The sequence below is a fragment of the Vulpes vulpes genome, chromosome 2 (assembly GCF_048418805.1).
Source record: "Vulpes vulpes isolate BD-2025 chromosome 2, VulVul3, whole genome shotgun sequence".
Lineage (NCBI taxonomy): Eukaryota > Metazoa > Chordata > Mammalia > Carnivora > Canidae > Vulpes > Vulpes vulpes.
This window is the reverse complement of record NC_132781.1, coordinates 124,968,078-124,989,778: the sequence shown is the minus strand read 5'-3', so window position 1 is coordinate 124,989,778 and position 21,701 is coordinate 124,968,078. Positions and strand designations below refer to the sequence as shown.

Sequence of the window (21,701 nt, the reverse complement as noted above, 5' to 3'; positions counted from 1 at the left end):
CGGCAGCTCCTCTCTGCAGGGGGAGAAGCTTCACGGGCTCACGCTTTGAAACACTGCGGTCCCCCCGCAACATCCACATCCACTGGGAGCTTGTCAGAAATGCCTATTCTTGGCCCTACCCCTGAGCCACCTGGATCAAGCACGTGGGTGAATCTGGTGCAGGCTGCGGCGCCAAGCGTCACTTGCTCAGAGGCAGCGTTTCCTGAATTACAGTCCACGGTCAAGATTTTAGAAACAGCTGGTTGGAAATAATTGCCTGACTGGCTCGTGACCCCCCAGGAACATATCCCACTTACATGTATGTCGTCCTCATTTATCATTTATGAGTACATGGGGTTTTAACTCCACAGGGCTGCCGATTTGACACGAGGATTGCTAATGAGCAGCACCCAAGCGCCCCTGCTGCCTGCCATTCGGTGGAGTGGAAGGTGCACCGCATGCGACAGCGCAGAGGTGACCGGTCACCCTTCTTCCACATTTGGCTCTCAGGAAACAAGCGAGGGGAGGGTCCAGGGGTGTCATTCGACACCGATGACAGCTTATTTATTTCCTACGCTTAAGAGCTTAAGAGCTGGGGCAGGAAGGCAAGAAGCAGCTACCTCCTGTAAGGACGAGCTGCGCGGGAGAGGTGATGCTGGCAGCTGCCCTCGCCGCCTCCAACTCCAGCACCATGAACGTGTCTGCTCACCTCCACTTTGTCGGAGGATACGTGCCCTCTGACTCCAAGGACTGGAGGACCATCGTGCCGGCTCTCTTAGTGGCCGTCTGCCTGGTGGGCTTCATGGGGAACCTTTGCGTGATTGGTGTCCTCCTTCATAGCGCTTGGAAAGGAAAGCCGTCCATGATCCACTCCCTGATTCTGAATCTCAGCCTGGCTGATCTCTCTCTCCTGCTGTTTTCTGCACCCGTCCGAGCTACAGCATACTTCAAAGGTGTTTGGGATCTTGGCTGGTTTGTGTGCAAGTCCTCTGACTGGTTCATCCACACGTGCATGGCAGCCAAGAGCCTGACGATTGTTGCAGTGGCCAAGGTATGCTTCATGTATGCGAGTGACCCCGCCAAGCAAGTGAGTATCCGCAGCTGCACCATCTGGTCAGTGCTGGTGGCCATCTGGGCTGTGGCTAGCCTGCTGCCGCTGCCAGAATGGTTCTTCAGCACCACCCGGCTTCACGCAGGGGTGGAAGTGTGCCTCATGGATGTACCCCCCGTGGCCGAAGAGTTCATGGCAATGTTTGGTAAGCTCTACCCTCTCCTGGCATTTTGCTTCCCGTCACTCTTTGCCAGTTTTTATTTCTGGAGAGCTTATGGCCAGTGTAAAAAGCGGGGAACTAAGACTCAGAATCTTAGAAACCAGCTGCGCTCAAAGCAACTCACGGTGATGTTGCTGAGCATCGCTGTCACTTCCGCTGTTCTGTGGCTCCCGGAGTGGGTGTCCTGGCTGTGGATATGGCATGTGAAAGCTGGAGGCCCGGCCCCACCGCAAGGCTTTATAGCCCTGTCTCAAGTCCTCCTGTTTTCCATCTCTTCGGCAAATCCTCTGATTTTTCTAGTGATGTCAGAGGAGTTCAAGGAAGACTTGAAAAGCTTATGGAGATGGATGATAACCAGAAAGCAACCAACTGCCTCAGAATCTCAGAAAACACCAGCGGGTAACTCGGAGGTCCCTCCCGACAATGCTCCGTCTCCTGAGTCCCCAACATCCATACCAGAGAAAGAGAAAACTGGCTCTCCCTCCTCCAGCACAGAGAAAACTGAGAAGGCACAGGTTCCCATCCTCCCTGATGTAGAGCAGTTCTGGCACGAGAGGGACACAGTCCCTTGTGTACAAGACAATGACCCTATCCCCTGGGAACGTGAAGATCAGGAGACAGGAGATTGTGATAAATAGGTTAAGTCTCAAAGCAAAACAAATTGTGATGATTGCATTTAATTTACTTGTAGTGCTGCTTGTCGATACTACAGCCTTTACCACGTAAGACACGGTAAAATTACTAACGTTAGGAATTACAAAAGCGCTTCACAGTATGCATTTTCAAAATGTGCGATTTGGTAAGAACACCACAGTAAGGGTAAGGACTCTATTTTAGAATTATATACTGGCAGTCCAAAGAATTAATCTAAGTGTTGTGTGAAGATGCTTCTGGCACACTCAACTAGACATTCCAGTATTTTGTCCCTTGTTCACAATCATGGTTTTACTGGGTACTCCTTAGGACCACCTTGTACTGGCTCAAGCAGAGCCCATCTTTGCCAAAAGCTGAACTCCTTTACTTTTACTCCAGAACCTGCTAGCCTTAAGCATCCCTTATCAGACTTTATTTCATATAACCAAAGCTCAAAATCTACTTCCACGGAAGAGATTTTAAACACATTAACGAGTGCTAAGGAGTGCTCTTCATTTGCTTAATCCATGCAGAATTTCCATGACAGAAGGTTAGAGTAAGGACCACTGCCTTATTGTGGGCTTTCAAACCATTGCTTATTTTGGCCCAGTTTAAGTAAAGGCACTTTGCCTTATCCTAAAACCTGCTTCACTTTGCAAAGCCACCTCTGTGAGTCTTCGGTTTCGAAGTCTGAGGACTTTAGCAGCTCAGCAGGACATTCTAAATTCTGATATGGAGAAAGAACTTTTAAAACTGCCCTTCCTTCTCTTCCCAATTACCTGTTCCTCCCAATACCTCCTTTTGGTCAAGATAAGCAGAAGCTGCGGTTAATGATACAAGGTAGTAATTGCTGAATACAACCCTCAAGTGCGAAGAAGGAATGGTCATCCTTCTTGTCAAATAGTACTGTCTCCTGAACACTGTAACTTGAATCCTGCCCGAGGCTTAAAATTTCTCAGGGTCTTTGTTATAAAGATGATCAGGAGTAACAAGGAAAGTGTAAAAAAGAAAACAAAATTAGGAAAAGAAAAACTCCATGGATACAAGACAGAACTTGGCTAAGAACAAAAAACAAACAGTACAAGGGGTGATGCAGAGAGAAAAGCAGTGCTATTAAATTTTGTGTCCCCAAACATATTACCAGCATAATTCTAGTAAAAGGCAGTAACTATTCACTTTATGGCAAGGTAAAGCATACCCAATAAAACATGATTATGATACATTTCTTTCCCTATTAAATATAAGGACACTTATCCACGATTCTTGATTACTTTGTAATGGAACTCTAGGGTATCTGCAAGGAGGGGGTTCCCTCAGAAAAAAAAAGCCTTTAGGTTGAGTCACAGAGAACTTAAAAGATAAAAACATGCTGTGGATGGAACTTTCATTTTTTAAAAAATGTCTGTGGGTTTTTGGGGTTGCTTTTCGTCTTTACAAATGGCTGTGGTTTGCTTTTTTTTTTTTTTTTAAACAGAAGATAGGGCTGTTTCCATTTTACTTGGTTCATTACAAATTTTATTTTAAGGCTCACAAGATCACAAAGTACAATTTAACCCAAATATCCAAATACTGTTTGGTGAGACAATAGTTATACAAAGGGATTACCTTTAAAATTGTCTGTGATGAACTATTTGAAGATTGTTCATTATATATAGTAAATGTTGGATATAAGCTTCCAGTGTTTGACATTTTAACTTATCAACAAATAAAAACAATTGCTTTACTTCAGATAGTTTTGGAGACTTAAAAAGCTGTCTTTGTCTTGAACGCTCCTTTCAAAATCATCATTTGGCACAATGGGGCTTTCTGGGGAGGTCAGAGCTTCACACTGATAGAGGTCTCAGGGTAAACTGAAGCAAGTATTTTTAAGGAGTTTGCAGGTAAGTGCCAAATCAAGATGGACATTCTGAGACAGTGTAATTACAGTGACCTTTTCATTAAGAACCTAATACACAGTCCTGACTTGATATTTTAAAGAATCTTGCATAGTAAAGTTTGATTTGCACCTTAAATGAACAATCAATCCCAAATACTTTACAAAAGAAGTAGAAATCAGAATAAGTTATCACCAAACCATTTTTTTCCACACTTCTCAACTGTGAGAAACAGATAGTGGGCAAACAACATTGTGTAGAATTCAGAAAAATAAAGCATTTTAGAAAGTTCACTTTTGTAGGTCAGTTATATATTCCTAGAATAGTTGTGCTCCTTTTAGCAAACACGGTAGTTTCATTTCTCACAGAACTTAAAAGCCACTCAATGGAATTATAAAAATGACCTTCAAAAAAAAGCAAAAAAAGTGGTGGGGTGGAGGGGAGGGTGGATATCTTAATGATCAGTTGTACAGATTAAGACCTTAGTCAGGTAATTCCAGTCTCCTATATACATAATTTCTGTGGCACTTAATATACTTAAGCTAAGTACTAAGTAACATAAGTGTGGATGAGTCTGTATCTGCATGTGATGTGTCTGTGTGCACATGACATGCAAATACAGATCTATCAGCACTTAATCATTTTGTTTTGTTGTGATCACAACCGGTCTGAGATAACAGGGAAAAGAAATTATACATGTAACATATTTTTCTTAAGCATTTATGTGGTACTCTGAAATGAGAAATCTGCGAAGGAATGAGACACAGAAGTCTTTAAACTGGGGAGATACAGCTAGAAATAAGTGGGTGGATCAAAGGTGGGTGTCAGGGTATGATGTGCAGGACACACTGAAAGGGTGCCAAGAAGGCATCAATCACCCATATGGTAATATAAAAGACAAAAACAAGAAAAGAAATAAAAAAATCGGCATCTTCTTGCCACGAAGCAGTAAGATATTGCTAAGAGACCAAGCACCAAAATGGTTTTTTACATTCCTTCCCTTTTATATTGCAAATAATTTATTATATGCAAGCCTTTAAAAATTATGTGATATTTAAGATGTAAAGTCAACTTTCTTTGTGCCAAATTACATTTGCTATAGCTTCTAAGAACAGGTTTAAAAGAAGTTTCTTTTATAAATTCTGTAACAATAATCATATACAATCCACATATATAAAAAGGGTTGGTTTATTGTAGTTCAAATACATAAACTGAACATTCAAACATCTTAAAATTAAACTTTAGAAACAAAAGTTTAACATTCAAACAGGAGTATAGTTTACAGGGAACACCCAAGAAAGGTAATTTGTTGTCTAATCCAGAATATTGATAAAGATCACTTAATGGTAAATAAAACGTGTTTAGCCAGCAGTCCTATTCTGGCCAACATGTTAGTTATGACCGTGGTTCCATACCTGAGAAGAAATGACTAAATAAATCTTCTCTTAGGCTAAACAACAAGACTTGGCCTATAATTCTGAGGGGATAATCAAAGCACATTAAGTGAACAAACAAAACTAAAGTGTTCTTTAGAGACAAAGGTAAAAGTATGTCCATTATAATAATCTTAGCCTCTGGAAGATAAGAATTCAATTTTCAGTGTTTTCTCTTTTACCCGCTTTAAAAAACAAAATCAAAACAAAACAAACCCCAACTTAGGTTTTTCTTGGAGTCTGTGGTATTTGCATCTTGCAAGTTCAAACCACAAATGCTCTTACGTCTTGCATGTTTAACACTGCTAGAAAGAACGTCACCAAGTCACTGACTTCCACACCTCTTATAAAAGGATGATTTTTAGCTTCGAGATTTTTAGATTTACTAGAGACAGCCTATATTTGAGTATGTATGTCAGTCATGCCACACAAAGAAAAGCATAAATTATTTCCAAAGTGTTCTCTGTTCAGAAACTGTTCACGAATGCTTCTCCTTCTGTTCGTCAGATGGTTCTGCAATAGTTTGACTAATGCACATACATGTAAAAACCTGAAAATTGGCTCATGCAAGCGTTCTGACTTCAGATACCCCTGTGGAAGAGTACTGAGAATTATTTTGTTGATCGTCTCGTGGGCTCTGATGCTGTGGGAGGTGGGGGTGGACCCCGGCGATCGAGGTCATCCACATATGCCACAATCAGTTTACGCCTCTCCTCGGGCACACAGTCTAGTACTAGATACCGTTTGTCGTTCTGCAAAATTTTTTCTACATCTTTCAGGTGCTGATCAGATTCCTGGATTAGCTTTTTGGATCTGAAATAAGAAAAGAAGTCCAAGAATTACTGACTGCTGTTCATAGGTCTTTCAGAAATGAGCTGGAAATGTCCATCTAGTTCCTAATCGTGTTTCCATTTTATTTTTTTAAGAAAAATTTCACTGCAGTGGTCACCTTTGTAAGTCGCCTCAGCAAAGACTCCAAGGAGTGAAAGGGCCTCAGAAGCTGAATTACCCTCCCACCCCTACTGGTGGTCCCTCCAGATCAGGGCTGAGGGTGGGTGGGTAAATCTTGCCCGTGCTGTACCTGTTCTGTGGATGAACAGAGGACTTCAGTCTGCGGGGCTGCCAATCCCAGCATCTCTCACAAGCTTTCACTTTCACATCTTTCACTAAATTAACTATAAAAATGTAGAAAGAAGTCTTACTTCACATCTAATTTAAAAGCCCAAGCTGATGCAAAACATTAAGGATCCTGACCAAAAAATCCAATGACAAAATACCTAAAAACCACACCCTCAGCACTATCTATCCTCCCGTGCACATACCCTTCATTAAGATGTTTCCAATTTTTCCCTTAAAGGAAGAAAAACTAGAGCATGAAACAAAACTGTTTCCTGCACACTGACCGCTAAGCAATGTAAACTCATTTTCCTGATGGTCAACTGTTGGGAATGTGGAACTATTGGGCATGTTACGGAGAAATCTTGTTTCAAAACTCTGATTTTATCATTTAGAATTTTTAAAGTATCCAGCAAATTGCTATTGTCTGAAAAAAAAAAAAAAAGTAATAGTTTCTGCTGAGCTTAAATAAGATGATTTCAAGCTTTCAAACTATTCCATAACACTGAATAGTCTCCACAGGAAGCAAAGATAATGAATAGAGAAGGACTTATTTTAAAAGTCTCCTCACAGACACAATTCTTAAATAGTAATGGGTACTCCTAAAAAAGCAGTGAAGTAAAAACAAAAGTGTGTTTAAAAAACTGGATGGGTGGGTAACACAAAATAAGAATTGACATCTGGGCCCTTTCTTTAAAAAAAAAAAAAAAAAAAAGGTAAGGTAGACATGGGCTGTATTTGGCCTTTGATAAAAGTTTGCTTCTTCTTATTCCTAAAAATTAATAATGTCAACATGTGTGTGAATGCAAAGAATGCTTTGGCCATCAGAGTAAGGACTAGTAAAGACAATGACTGCTGATATGAAACATTTCATTACACACACCTATAGGTTATAAATTTGGTCTCTTTCAAAAGCGTCCTGAAGTCAGCTTTGGCTGTGATGTATTTGTCTCTGATGTATTCTTCAAACTCTCTTTGTTTTTTCTGCAAAAAGACAGTAAGATTAGAAAAAAAAGTCACTAATTCCAAAATCAGAATCAATTATTTATTAAACCAGTTAAGTCACATCATAAATAATTCAAAAGAAAAAGCCACTGAGGTGCATTATTTTTCTTCATGTAACATTCACTGAAATGCAAAATGCACAATGTACATTTTTTAAGGCCAAAAGAAATCAGGAGGGGATCCCTGGGTGGCTCAGTGGTTTAGCGCTTGCCTTTGGCCCGGGGCGCGATCCTGGAGTCCCGGGATCAAGTCCCACATCGGGCTCCCGGCATGGAGCCTGCTTCTCCCTCTGCCTGTGTCTCTGCCTCTCTCTCTCTCTCTCATAAATAAATAAATAAATCTTTCAAAAAAAAAGAAAAAAACAGGAACAAGGTCCCATACACTGTATGAGCAGTAGCTAAACTCGAGGGCTTGCTAGGTATGATGCTATGCTGAGGGTCTGAGGAGGCTGTTGTTCCTAACAACCTCAAGCAGTAGACACTCTTAAAAATAAAGAGATTAAGGGGTGGGGTAAACTCGCCATTCCATAGATTGTATTTATATCACCTAGCACCAAAAGCACTTAGCTTTTCTAGTAAGGGAACAGGAAGTGATGAGGATAAGCTCTTTGGGCAAAAAAATAAAGTAAAAAAAGATTGTCAATTCCAAACAATCAGAAAAGTTAGAAACTGAGACTGGATCGATCAGCTGTTTGTCTACCACTCCCTCCCAGCCATGAGTATGCTGTGGCCCACACATCTAAAACCCAACTTATTAAAAAAGCAAGAGGGGAAAGAATATTACATCTATGGGGCTGTGCACCCTAGACCTGGAGAAATCAACCAGGAAAGGGCAATGATGGAGACAGAGAATAAGACTGTGGTCAGCTATGCTGCCCTTGCCATCAGTCACTATTTCAGAACCCAGCTTGAGTTTGTTTTCCATACAGGAGGCAGAGTGTACCAGAAGGGAGCTCTACTTCTACACACTTCACGGGGCTCTGACCACTTGGTCCCAATTGTCAGAGAGAATGTATTTACCTAGTGGGACCCGACTATACAATAAAAAAAACCCCACAGCTTCATTAAAGTTCTAACATCCTCAAACAGAGGCTTGACCCCAAGGATTAAATTTTTTAAGTTTCTACTGTGCTTTCTTGTTAATGTATCATGCAAGATACAAAATATGAATTTAAAATTCAGATTTCTTTCTCATACAGTTACAAATTATTCACCTAACACCATCAATTCCATTTTGGTCAAGAAACTAGTGGTACTGTTAAGCACCCAAATAATATTTACAAACTGACAGTAAGTAAATCTCAGACAAAATCCTCTTACCCTGTCGCTGGAGGAGAACTTAATGCACCGAGGATCTTCCTTAATGATTTTTTTTACTTCTTTCCATGTGGATGTTAAGGTAATCTTTGAAAGGCAAGTGAATAAAAAACCGTAAATATGACTCACTTTTATTGAGGGTCAAAGGGGAGCATACCTGGTACATGACATCACACACTGACCTGCCACCTCCTGTATTGCCCAAACTTAACTGGACTAATTAAAGGACAGGGAAGCAGCTTTAATGAAATTTCTTTCTGGCTTGCCACAAGAGTTATTTTCATGGCCATACTTCAATGAGCCTAAGACTATCACCTAGCAAGCCTTGCAAACTCCACAGATCACACCATAACTTCTAAAGAAACCATCATCAAAAAGAGATCAGAGAATCAGGAAAAAACCTGAACAGAGGGTACCTAAAAGGGGGCCACTGTACCACACTGAAGATGAAGCAAAAGATGGAATCTATTAAGCCTATCATCAGAAGGGACCAATGATCATACAGCTAGGGACATGAATTACCAAAGGAGCAAATACGAATGTGAAAACTGCAGAAGGAAGTAATTTCTACATAGTAAGACTGCCATTAACATTTTACTTAAAAAAAGGAAAAATAAAATCAGAGAAGAAAGGGTCATAAAACCCATGAATTCCAGTAATGGATCTAAACACCATGACACCAGTAATCACATCGATGTTTTACTTTTGGAATTATTCATGAAGGCCCATCTAGATTTAAACAGGGAAAACAAGGAACTTACTGCAGAAGTTTCATCCAGAAGTTGCCTAAAGTGCTCCCTCTTCTTTTTGGTAAGTGCTTCAATGTGTTCATTAAAAAGCTTCTCCTTCTCCTCTCTTTCCAACAAAGATCCAGATTCCCAACGGTGATCTTTCCGCAGAGTCCTCCGAGTATCAGACCATGACACATCTGAAGAACGTACCTAAAAACATACCAAGAAATTCTATCACCATAGACTTCTCATGTTTCAACAATAAAAGGCTTACTTACTTAGATTAAAAACGATACATTTTTTTAAATGATACATTTAATAATGAAAGGAACTACTGGTGATTCCACCTTAGTTAAGCAGTCACTGAAAATCTACTTCTTTAAAGCCAAAAAGCCCACCTCTCAGAGCACACCTAAAGCTACCAAGTATGGATTTACAGGTGGAGATGGATGAAGGGAAGAGCTTCTAACTTAACATCTTGCCAAATTTCAGTAGGAGAAATGGTACAAATAAAACAGGAAATATCTTACTGAAGTACTAAAGAGGTCACAGGAGAAAAAAAAAACACTCAACAAATCTTGAGCTCAAATGTACACTTATCAATTTCCAGCATAAGCAAGAATTAACATGGCTAATAAGAAAAGGTATGATGGATCAGGCTGGCTCAATAACCAGCAGAAAGGTACCCTTCATGGCTGCAAATGGCATCACAAGTTATTGCTAGTCACACAGCAGCCAATGCTAAGAAATATGAGAGGTTGAAAAGACATGTAAGAAAAAAGAATGCAAAAGTATTTATCTAACCAACATTTATCAAGCACTGAAAAACGTGTCAGGTAAACATGAAGCTTGATATTGTAAAAACAAATAAGACACTATGCCTTCCGTCAAACAACTCACTTTTTTAAGAAAAAAGAGGCATATACGCAAATAACAGCAACAGCACGTAGTATATGCTGCAGAGATGTATCTGAACATACGGTGGCAAAGGGGAATAGGAAAAACAAATCTGCCTTAAACGAGCCAAGATCAACCTCACAAAAGAGATACTTGAGTGTTCTCTTGAAGAATGAGTTGGCATCAGGAGGCATTCGAGGTGGAGGGATTGGCATGAGCAATGACGGATTCGTTAATGTAATTATGATTCATTAGAGGTAGTTCAGAAAGGCTAGAGCTTAGAGGGCAAGAGAGGAAACCAGAGGATAACATAATATGAAGGTGGGTGAGTCAAGGAATGAACAGCCTATATATTACGCTAGGAAGACGAAATTTTAAATGTAGGCGACCACTAGAAGCCAGGAGAACATTCTCTCTCTGCAAGCCACAGGAAGAGTGCAAAATAGTATTTGGTTTTTATGAAGATTTCTGTGACTGCAATAAAGAGGATGAATTTGGGGAAAGTAAAAGCAGGGAGAACAATCAGGAAATGACTATAACTGTCCAGAGAAATGAAAGAGGAAACTGAAAACAGATCAGCAGAAGCAAGAAAAGAAATCAGAAGAGACAGTAGTAAAGAGCCCTTACAAAAGAGAGGAGAAACAGCAGGAGAGACGGTGACACGGAGAGAGGACAAAACAAGCAGAACAGCAAAGCAGCCTTCGGGCATTCACTGTCTGGTGAAAACCCTACACACATCAACAACCCTGGGTGATGCAGAAGGGTTTGTCAAAACAATTCCAGGGTATCTCCTGGGGTCAGTATACTTCCAGTCCTAGATCTTATACCATCTACATGTATAATAATTCATCACCAGAGTAATGACCCTAAATCATCAAGAAAAAGGTTTAATTAATTACATTCAACACTTGTTTATTAGTACAGCATTCAGCATGTGATAATTTAATTATTTAATTTATATTCAGCATGTGATAGTTTAATTTCTATCAAGATTTAAAAAATTGTCTTTAAGGGACATAAAATAATTATGGGTGGCTCAGTGGCTGAGCGACTGCCTTCAGCTCAGGGCGTAATCCCAGGATCGAGTTTCACATCAGGGTCCCTGCGGGAGCCTGCTTCTCCCTCTGCCTAGGTCTCTGCCTCTCTCTCACTCTCTCTCATGAATAAAATCTTTAAAAAAAATTATCTTTGAGGCTAAAGGATTGTAAATTTTTATATACACAAAATATCTAACCTCTGAAAGTGTTAAATAACTAGGGTTTTCCTATTCTAATGGTGCTAATACCAAGAACTGCATTTGAAAACACTGTAATTTATAAAACAACTTAACAAATTATATCTCTGAGAGTCAATTTAAAGAGTATGAAAATTTTCACTAAACAAGGTAATAGATCTCTAATATCCATTACTTTGGGGGGGGGGGGGAAGGCAAGAATAATATATACCATGTCAGACAAAAGAGCCTTGAAATTCTGGATAGCTTCTTCTCGTTTGTGTTGCTCTCTCTCTCGATCTATTTCTTTTGTTTGTTCTGAACGAGCCTTCTGAACCTCTCTCTCTCGTTCTCGAAGGCTTGCCTCAATGCGGGCTTGCCTTTCAAGCTCCTTTTCTTTTTCAGAGTCTAAATTCTGTAAAAGTAAAATTATATTATCAAAATATGTTTCCACAGAATAACTAGTTTACCAAACAGAAAATTTCAACCCTGGTTTTTATCAAGAATATACCTGAACACTATACCACCTCATTTCCACACCAACTACTAGAGATCCTTATATTAAGAATACCAACAAGAAAAATTCCAAATCCCAGGGGATCTGGGTGGCTGTGGGTTAAGAATCTGCCTTCAGCTCAGGTCCTGATCCTGCGGTCCTGGGATGGGAGCCCCACGTTGGTTTCCCTGCTCAGCAGGGGGGGGTCTGCTTGTCCCTCTGCCTCTGCCCATACTCCCCAACCCTTCTGCTCCTATTCTCCTTCTTGCCCTTGGTCTCAAATAATAAAATCTTAAAAATAATTTTTTTTAAAAAGACAAATTCCAAATCCCAAGAGGAGTGAATACCTTTATAATGCAATTAAGAATTTTATTGTTCAAAAAATAAAATGTTCACATGTACAAGTAAAAACAATGGTTACCTTGGCTATTTTTTCAATGTACTGTTTGAAAAGGTCTTCTCTCATTGATGAACTATCCACTGCTTTGTAACGTGGATCACTTTCTACTTTGTCTTTTACTTTGCTCCATCTGGACTGACTGTCCAAGTGATGATTAGATAATAGTTCAAAGAAATCCGATTTAATCTGTATTTCAAAACATGTAGTGGGATTGAGGGGGGAGATGTACCATGAGAAATTCCTCATATGCAAATGTTTGTAAGCAGAAAGAACTATTCACTTACCTTAAAGACAAGAATAGTAACTTTTTAAATGCATTTATAGCAGAATATTTTTTAGTAAAAAAGTATCAAAATTGCTCTTTTAGGAAAAATATAAAATCAACACACATATAAGCTCTCATTTAAAATCTACCAAATTCAAAACAAATAATTTTCTCCAATGAAATTATTCAAATACAGAAAAAAAATCTTCTTAGGTTGTTTTTAACTTTTTCATTTCAGAACTGCCATTTTTTTTAATAAAAAACAAGAATTCACATTTATTTTTAGGTAAGATTCAGGCTTATGAACTGACAGTAAACTATACTGTAACATCAAGACAGGAAGAATGACCTATTTCTTGTTACTACAGGGGAATTTGGAAAAAGCTAAGCACAAATAAGTCTCATTCATTCAGAACTTGAAACTAATTGTCAAATGTTTAAAAACAGGTAAAGAGCAGAGTAAATTTTTGTATTTTAGTTTAAAAAAGCAATGTTCGCACCCTTACATATAAAATTACAGAATTTCTATGGTTATAATCAATAATTATGCACACTATATTCATATTTTTTGTACTTTTTAGTCATTAATCATGTATGCCTTTACCATTATATAATTCAAAAGTATTAATGAATTAACATTCTTAACCCATCAAGTACCAAGTCATTAACATTATACCAAGAGTAAAAATGGTATTAATCCTTTAGCGTTAGCATATACAGTACTTAGAACCCCACTCCCAAACTGTAATTCTCATTTTCTTTAGGGAAGAAAGGGACAAGGTAGGCATTTATTTTTTATGCACCTTTGAGGACCTGTTTTAAAATTTAATCTTAAATTATCTTATACTCCCTACCAGGGGAGACACACGAGGTAACAATTTCATAGAGGATTCCGATCATCTCAAGAACCTCGCCTCCCCATAGGAGTTAAACATGCTGGCTTCCTACGTGACGGAGGGAATGAGAAATTAGGAATGGAATCATTCCTTTTTCCTATTCAAACCTTCACTTCCTCTATGAGAGGATTAAAAGGGAGGACGGTGTTCTTTCTGGAAAATACCTCGAAAGTTGTAAGAAAAAGTTTCCCTATCAGAGAATTTTTTAAAAGACAAGAGTTAACCAGCTGTGGATTTCTTTACTACTAAACTTAGCTCTTGCCTTTGTGTGGAATAGTAAGAAATACTCATAAAGCCAGTATTTCCAGACAATGAAAAAAGAAACTACTTGATATAGTGATGTAACACTTTTCCTGTTCATATTGTCTACTTTGTATCTGACATGATGAACACCCAATTCCTAGATGCATATAACTACAAAGCAAAGTTGACAAAATTCATGTGAAATAAAGCAGGCAAGCTGTATCAAATAGGAATCCTTCCAAGCCGTAGGAATTTATATTGACTTAAAGACAATTTTCACATATTAGACACAAAACCTATAAAGGATTAACACATAGGTTTTAAAAATGTGTGATATATAAACAAAGTGAACTTTAAATAAAGTTAATCTTCCTTCCACTGTGGATACTATCATGACAGGCTATTATGTGGTTTACCAAAACTGCTACCTATATGGGCATTATTTAACAATTGTAAATGTAATTTAAAAAACAAAAAGTAAATGCCACTAGCAGCAATCTGAGGCCCTATATTCCCTATTTTCTTCTCTCTGCAAATGGAAATACCTTACCATCTATGTTGTTCAGTTTAATAAGGAAATGTAGTCTCCATAGCCTGTAACTGTAACAAAAATGCTTAACTTGTTCAAGATGAAATTTAAGGGAGGGTCGAGAGAAAAATGCCAACTTCATGAGGATTAACTCTATTTATATGCAACTTCAAATGTGTTATTCCAAAAAGCATATTATTTGAACTGTAATTTTATAAAATTTGGTTATAATAACTAAAAATTATAATAAACACTTAAAAGCAGCTATTTTGGCAAACTAAACAGTTTAGTAAAAATAAGCATTTTAAAAATAAAATGCTTAGTTTTAGGGGCATCTTTTATAAAATGGAAAATTATCAGTAAAAGCTATATGAAACATGTCTTCTGAAAGAAAAAAAAAAGGCGACTTCATCAAAGTCAATGTCCTTCATAGGTTTTTGACTCAGCAAATAATTACCTTTAAACCTTTACTATTCAGCTATTAATTGCATTATCTCAATGCTACAAGAAACAGCTAGAGAATCACAAGAATAAAGAAAAAAAATCCAATGCTACTAAGCACTAATCCTACTATTCAATTACACATAGTTAAAATGTGATTTTTAAAAACCAGTACAGACAATAAACTTCCTAAAAATGAGCACAGTAAAAGTCATGAAGAAAGTGGCAAAACTTCATTAACCAGCTACTTTTCAGAATGTAAATATAAAATATACTATATTTAAACCCCTAAAGATTTGTTTCCACAGTCTAGTTAGTAATTTTGCATTCTTTCAACTGACTGAGAAAGTTTCACTTTAGTAATTTCCTGCCTCTTTTTAAAAAATTTAGTAATGATACAAAATGAAACCTGCAATTTAGAGAATTTTACAATCAAAAGAAAATAAAGCTGAATATATTAGGTTTATTTAATGTCTATTTATTTCATTTCAATTAACATATTCTGGGCACAACTCTCACCATTTCATTAAGGAAAAAGACTAAAAAAATGCAAAGTACCGGAACTGCGAGAGGCTAAGTCACCAGAGATACCAATTCTTTCCTCACTAGGGAATCCCATAATACTTTGGTATCAATGATTGACAGCTGTCAGACTGAAGTGATTGACAAGCAGCACAGTACAAAACTGTAAAGTCTATCCACTTGTTATAAAACAGAACACAAAATAGTTACTAAGAAGTGTTTAGAAAAAGAACATTAGTTACAAATGCAAACAGAAAAATCCAATTTGTATAAAAGCAATCACATAGAGTATCATTACTTGATTTTCTTTAATCAAATAGGTTATTACTAAAAGTCAAAAGTAGCAAACAATTCATTGACATGACTCTAATTCAATACTCAATTATGCACATTTCCTGAGAAGCATAATCATTGGGGGGAAAAAAGTTAATAGTGAAATAATTCTGGAAGGATCTACACTGAAGCCCAATATATTATAAAATCAAGAAATTTCAGGTTATTTCTGACAAAAGTTACTTCACCCAACATTTGCTATTTACAGTGAAAGAGGCTTCTTTCTAGTAAGAGTGCTTTACTCCCCTAACAACATTTCTTAATAGAACTTGTGATGTTTTAACTTTCTGGAATAACAGGTCATTTTAAATGCCAAAAATGATTAGGCTTCAGAGTTCCTTTTTCTCCATTCACAAAGCACATAGGGACACTAAGGAGAGTGGCTGTTATGTTTTGATGGTTCACGCACCACTGGTGCCATCTCCACCAGTCTGCTTCTCCAGTGGTGGGCTCCTCTCCACTAATGATAGTGCTATCAAATGACATTTGGAATTCATTAATCTTTAATAGCTGACCTTTATTTCTGATAAGCAATAATTTATATGTAAGATATGTTTACTAAAAGATCAGAAACTCACTAAAATGCTATCTTTTAGAAGGCAAAAAAGATAAAAAAGCTTTTTGAAATTTAAAGGTTACCACTTATTAAGAATCTTGAAATCTTAACAGGCACCAGTGAGTAGACAGATCTAACAGTTCTGGATTTACTGGGCATCTCAGTATTAATAAATTGTAAATATAAAATAAAATGTAAAGCAAATCTATGTAGTTTAGCCAAGTTATTAAAATAAATATCATGGAAGTGAAGTGACAATTCATACATATAAACAATCGTAAAAGTTAACTTATAAAGCTAAACAGTAACTGTGGGTCCTGTAATTTATGCTCGTGAATGAGATTAGCAACACAGCCCCCCACATCAGTCCCTTTCTATTCACACTCCTGTCAATCACACCGCTGGAACTAAAACCATCTTACCTTCTCACCTCTGGTCTTCGAATCTTCTTTCTCTTTCTTCCTTGCAGCTGCCACAAATTCATTAAATAAAGCTTCTCGATCTTTCATCTTTTCGATGGCTTTGAATCTTGAATCTTTAGCATGCTTGGCTGCAAATTCACTAAAAGTAGCTCTGTAACAAAATGGCAAGTGTGCTAACTTTGGTAGAGCTATTTCTGCTTTAGAAAGGTATAGCAGAAGACCATTTTGCCAGCAAGAGTATGTGCCAAAGAATCACTGAGCCCCTTATCTACCTAAACAGTGAACAATGAGCTACAGAAAAGAGTAAAAGATGGCTAAAGGGTGAAAATGTGGTTAGCAATTTGCAAACTATCAGCCTGATACTGGGGGATAACACATCAAAGAGCAAAAAAAATGTATGTGCTTCCAGAGACTTAAGAAGGCTGAATCTTGCTTCCAGCCATGGAGGAGTAACTTTATTGAATTAGCTCTTCTTCCAGAAACAATCATAAGACAAGACAAAATTTATGAAGCAACTGATTTTAAAACAGTGGACAATAGGTAAGAGTTCTAAGACTAAGGAGTGTCCCAACTGCCCTTTGCCATGGGACAATTTCCCAAGAAGTTATACTTCAAGGATATAGTGGTCTCAATAGCCATAAGCAGTAAGGATCAGAGTCTGGGTGCTAAAATAGCAGAGGAAGAAACAATTGGAAGAGAGTACCCCATAATTATACCACAAAACAATTCCCCATGAGTAAGTAGACCACCACGGCTGAACTGTCCCAAAGCAGGCAAAGACTATACTCCCCACCAAAGTGCTACACAGAAACTGAGAAGTACAGAAAAAGAACAACATTAGAACAATAAAGTCCACAAAAGGTGCACCAGGGAGACAAAGCTGGACCACTGAAAAACCTTTCACCTTCCGAGATATGCACTGACAAAACCTTAAATCAAAGCTAAATTAAGGTCAGCCTGTAATAAAATGAACTGCCTGTGAAGAAAATACCCAGAATTTCCAACATTCAATAAGAAAACATTCAACATACAAAGAATGCATAATCTACACCAAAAAATTCTTTAAATCCACAGAAACTAACCCCCAAATGCCCAGATGTTGTTCTAGGCAGAGATAAATCTTTTATAATCTATTATAATCTATTATAATTACACTGAAAGGATTAAAGAAAAATGGGTTCAAAGAACTAAAAACAAAGTCTTAATGAATGAAAAAAAGTTTCAGGGGAAACCTGCATGGTGCAGCAGTTTGGCGCCTGCCTTTGGCCCAGGGCGCGATCCTGGAGACCCGGGATCGAATCCCACGTCAGGCTCCCGGTGCATGGAGCCTGCATCTCCCTCTGCCCATGTCTCTGCCTCTCTCTCTCTCTCTGTGACTCTCATTAACAAATAAAAAATTAAAAAAAAAAAAAAAAGAAAAGTTTCAGATATTAAAAACAGAAAAAAAAGAACCTAAAGTTAACCGAAAGGAAAAATTAACTGAATGGGCTTAACAAAAGAGCAGACAGTGAATAAAGAGGCAGTGACTCCAAGTTATATCAGTACCAGTTACCTAACCAAAAGAATACGCAAGAAAAAAATTAGGGGGGGGGGGGGGGGGGGCGGAGATAGTCTCAGGAACATGTGCGAAAATACCAAACACTTTAAATAGGTGTAATTTAAAAAAAAAAAAAAAAATAGGTGTAATTAGACTTCTAAAAGGGAAAAAAATGAATCAGAGCAGAAAAAAATGCTCATCAAAACTTTCCCTGGTTTGGATGAAAACATCAACATGCAGAGATCCAAAAAGCACAATTAAGGTATGTTTAGTGAAAGATTAGTAATATATAGCAGGCTATATAAAAAGGATGAGGCCTATGAGGGCTAATGAGGCTCAGCATAAAAATTTTCTTCACAAATAAAAGGCTTTAAATATAGCTTTCATGTTTGGATATACTTCAATATCTGAAGTTTAATATCTGAATTCAATATCTGAAGCATAATAATAATTTGCTTTTATAATAAATACTCCCACATTTAGCATCTTTTTAGAGGGGAAAAATAAATTTAACTTTCTCCTTTTAAGAACTATTTAACTATTTCAATGCAATTATAAAACACATCTTCTCTGGTGTTAAAACAAAGATTATGTTACAACTTCCACTATAAAGAAAAAACTGGTTAACTTCAAAATTTAGAATTTAAATTAAAATAGCAACTGAAAACTAGAAGTATCATTCACAGCTAGTGTTTGCTATTTTTACACTTTGGCAACCAAATCCAGATTCTAACAATCTTTTACATGTTATAATACCTAATTTCATTAATGAAATATTGCAGTTGGTTTGAATAATGGGTATGTACCTTTAATAAAATTTTTAGGTAAAAAACAGATATCCCACAAAGGGGATCATATGTAGTCCATCAAATGTTTTCTTTTTTTTTAAAGATTTATTTATTTATTTATTCATGATAGCCAGAGAGAGAGTGAGAGACAGAGAGAGAGGCAGAGACACAGGCAGAGGGAGAAACAGGGTCCATGCCAGGAGCCCAACGTGAAACTCGATCCCGGGACTCTAGGATCGCGTCCTGGGCCAAAGGCAGGTGCCAAACCGCTGAGCCACCCAGGGATCCCCAAATGTTTTCTTTTTATGGTAAATTAAGCACCTTGCATTATAATCTTAAGAGAGAAGAGCAATTACTACTATGATTAAAGAATAAACTTTTTAAAATGCAAAATCAACTTACAAAAGTGAGAATTTAATTATTTTATAGGTATTTCTATAACTTGTAATACAATAGGTAAATAATTATGATTTTTCACAGAAAAGACTAAGATGAAGTTTTAGCATTAAATTCAGATAGATTTTTATATGACTTATCTCCTAACTCCAAAAAGCACTGCTTTGGTAAGAGGAGATTTTTTTTTTTCTCTCAAGGAGAGTTGAAGGTGGATAATAGAGGCAGGAGACCAGGAATTGACCCTACAAAGAATGTCTTAACCTTTCCATCAAAATAGAAAGATGTAAAAATGGGCATTAAGGTAATTCTCCCCAAGCATTCTTTTCCCTAGAATAAGCTCCAGGACTTTACAAACTCTACTAAAAAGCTTAGTGACAGTGGTTTTCTTCCATTTCAAAGTGAACTTAAGTTAATGCACACTATTTTGTCCATTTTAAGTTTTTCCTCCTCATTTTCTGCCACTCACTAAAATTGGTCCTAATCTCTATGCTACTATTAAATATATTAATATAGCAATACAGCACAATGTTCCTGGTGCGAGACTTCCAGTTATGTACCTCATGGCTTTTTTTTTTTCATGGCTTTATTTTTTGAAGTAACCCGCAAAATACAGATCACTCCAACAATTCTATCAGCTCCAAAAGAACACTAGCAGGATACTTGATAGAGCAAACTTAATCTGTCAAATCCACAAAATGGATATCTCTTGAATTTCAAGATCCATTATTGCCAGATCCATAATGCTTTTAATAAATAGATGTATTTTGCTGAATCACTTGAAAACAAGTTGCAGACATCATGAGACTAATCTATAAATATTTCAGCCATGTATCTCCCTCAGAGTAAATCCTTTTCCCTCCACAACCACAGTACCCAAAAATATTATGAATTCTTTAATATCATGTAATAACAAACTATGCTCAAATTTCCTCAACTGCCTCCCAAAATGTCTTTAATAACCCACTCCCAAGTATCTGACCCAAGAACTCACTCTTCTGATTAACCAAACATTAAGATCTAAGAACCCTTAAAGAGCCTTAGAGACTCGATTACGTCCTTACAAATATTGCATTCTTCAGAAACACAAATACTCTGTTAATTTTGTCTGAAATGTGTATTAATGCCATAAGTTTCTCTTCATCTTTTAAATATAAAATCGTAATACCAAATACACTTTCTCAAACTGCATCACTCTTCTCTATCTCCAATGACAAAAGTAACTGTTTAAACAAAATGGATTTTTACAAAAAGTACCACTTAACCCAGATGCTCCATAATTCTACCCTACAGTTTTGTTGGAGATTCTCCATGTTACAAATTTTTCATAGCAGCCTAACACCACTGCCAAAACTAAGCCATAAATAAGAAAGTAATTCTCCCTTGCCTAGACTATTCAATGTTAACAATGGAATCTAACTGAAACCCCAGATTCACGTGGGCAAGTTACCTAATTTACTTTGTCTTACTTTCCTTACCTGAAAAATAAGTATAAGATGTACATATACTTTTAAATGCACATATAATATCCACTAAATGATGCCATTATTGTGTTACGATGTTAGCCATGTAAGTTTAAAATGTCTCATCTTCTTCAGCCCATTATACATTATACAGATTCAATACCCATTAACAATCAACTGAAATGTCAGACAAAAGCAGAGGTTCTTTACCACTTCAATTCACTCAAAATAATGTTCCTATTCTACAATCTATTATGTGTCAGACTTTAAAAAGATACAGATTTTTCTTTTTTAAATCATTTGCCAGTTTCTAGAGAAGGAAATTTACTCCCATAGGGAAGCTTTTAAAACAAAGGTAGCCTTCTCAAAAACCAATGCCTCTCAAAGGGCACAAGAGATTCCTCTAAAGGAAATATATTAAGAATGAAGATTGGAAATACAGCAACCAATAATCAAATAATCCAATTATCCAAAAGATACACGTCTTCTTAACTGTTCTTAGGAGAAAGCACATAGATATTTTGAAATGTTAAGTAATGAATCATATACCTCGGATTAAATTTTGCTTCTTCCATCATTTTTTTGAAATCTTCCTTGGCTTGCATTATTTTGTTTTTCTTTTCCCTGCGTTCTTCCTCTGCCCTCGTCTTTACATACTGATCAAATACCTATCACAAAAATAAACCAATTTGACAAGTTAGTCTTTCATATAAATCATTTAATTACCAAACTATGGAATCTATAATACTAAATAAATATCTCTGTCCGAACTATAATAGATAAATGCGCCAACTACACATATTTCATTTATATATAAGTTATCTGTAGCAAGTCTCACAAACCCTCTGTTTAGATTTCTAGAAGAAAGTTAAAAGCATCTTTAATTTTCATTTTCCCTGATTTCAAATTGAATTTCAGGCAATATAAAATATATGAAAGAAATTAGAAT

The 21,701-nt window shown here is 37.0% G+C and overlaps 2 protein-coding genes across 9 annotated transcripts in view; one reads left to right on the top strand and one right to left on the bottom strand.

Annotated features, from left to right (window-relative positions):
• Window positions 1-560: 560 nt before the first annotated feature.
• GPR151 (G protein-coupled receptor 151) lies at window positions 561-3,613 on the top strand. Its single transcript, XM_025982892.2, has one exon. It carries the CDS (start codon window positions 632-634, stop codon window positions 1,886-1,888), a length of 1,257 nt encoding a protein of 418 aa, XP_025838677.1. The 5' UTR covers window positions 561-631; the 3' UTR covers window positions 1,889-3,613.
• Window positions 3,614-4,927: 1,314 nt separating this feature from the next.
• TCERG1 (transcription elongation regulator 1) overlaps window positions 4,928-21,701 on the bottom strand; it is a 64,964-nt gene continuing 48,190 nt past the window's right edge. For 4 of the 8 annotated variants that reach the window (XR_012000009.1, XR_012000010.1, XR_012000011.1 and 1 more), the window contains 9 exons: window positions 21,302-21,420; window positions 16,572-16,722; window positions 12,386-12,550; window positions 11,701-11,883; window positions 9,389-9,568; window positions 8,631-8,714; window positions 7,190-7,290; window positions 6,272-6,365; window positions 4,928-6,003 (listed from right to left, as the gene is read on the bottom strand). Coding sequence is in view for 4 of the 8 variants with exons in the window: in XM_026018528.2 (XP_025874313.2) it covers window positions 5,802-6,003; window positions 7,190-7,290; window positions 8,631-8,714; window positions 9,389-9,568; window positions 11,701-11,883; window positions 12,386-12,550; window positions 16,572-16,722; window positions 21,302-21,420 (1,185 nt within the window). In the remaining 4 variants the exon portion in view is untranslated. The remainder of the gene's footprint in view (window positions 6,004-6,271; window positions 6,366-7,189; window positions 7,291-8,630; window positions 8,715-9,388; window positions 9,569-11,700; window positions 11,884-12,385; window positions 12,551-16,571; window positions 16,723-21,301; window positions 21,421-21,701) is intronic. The other 4 variants (XM_026018528.2, XM_026018540.2, XM_026018520.2 and 1 more) reach the window with 1 other exon arrangement.

Coding starts and splice junctions, on each gene's coding strand:
- GPR151 (XM_025982892.2), top strand. CDS start 632: ATGCTGGCAGCTGCCCTCGCCGCCTCCAACTCCAGCACCATGAACGTG.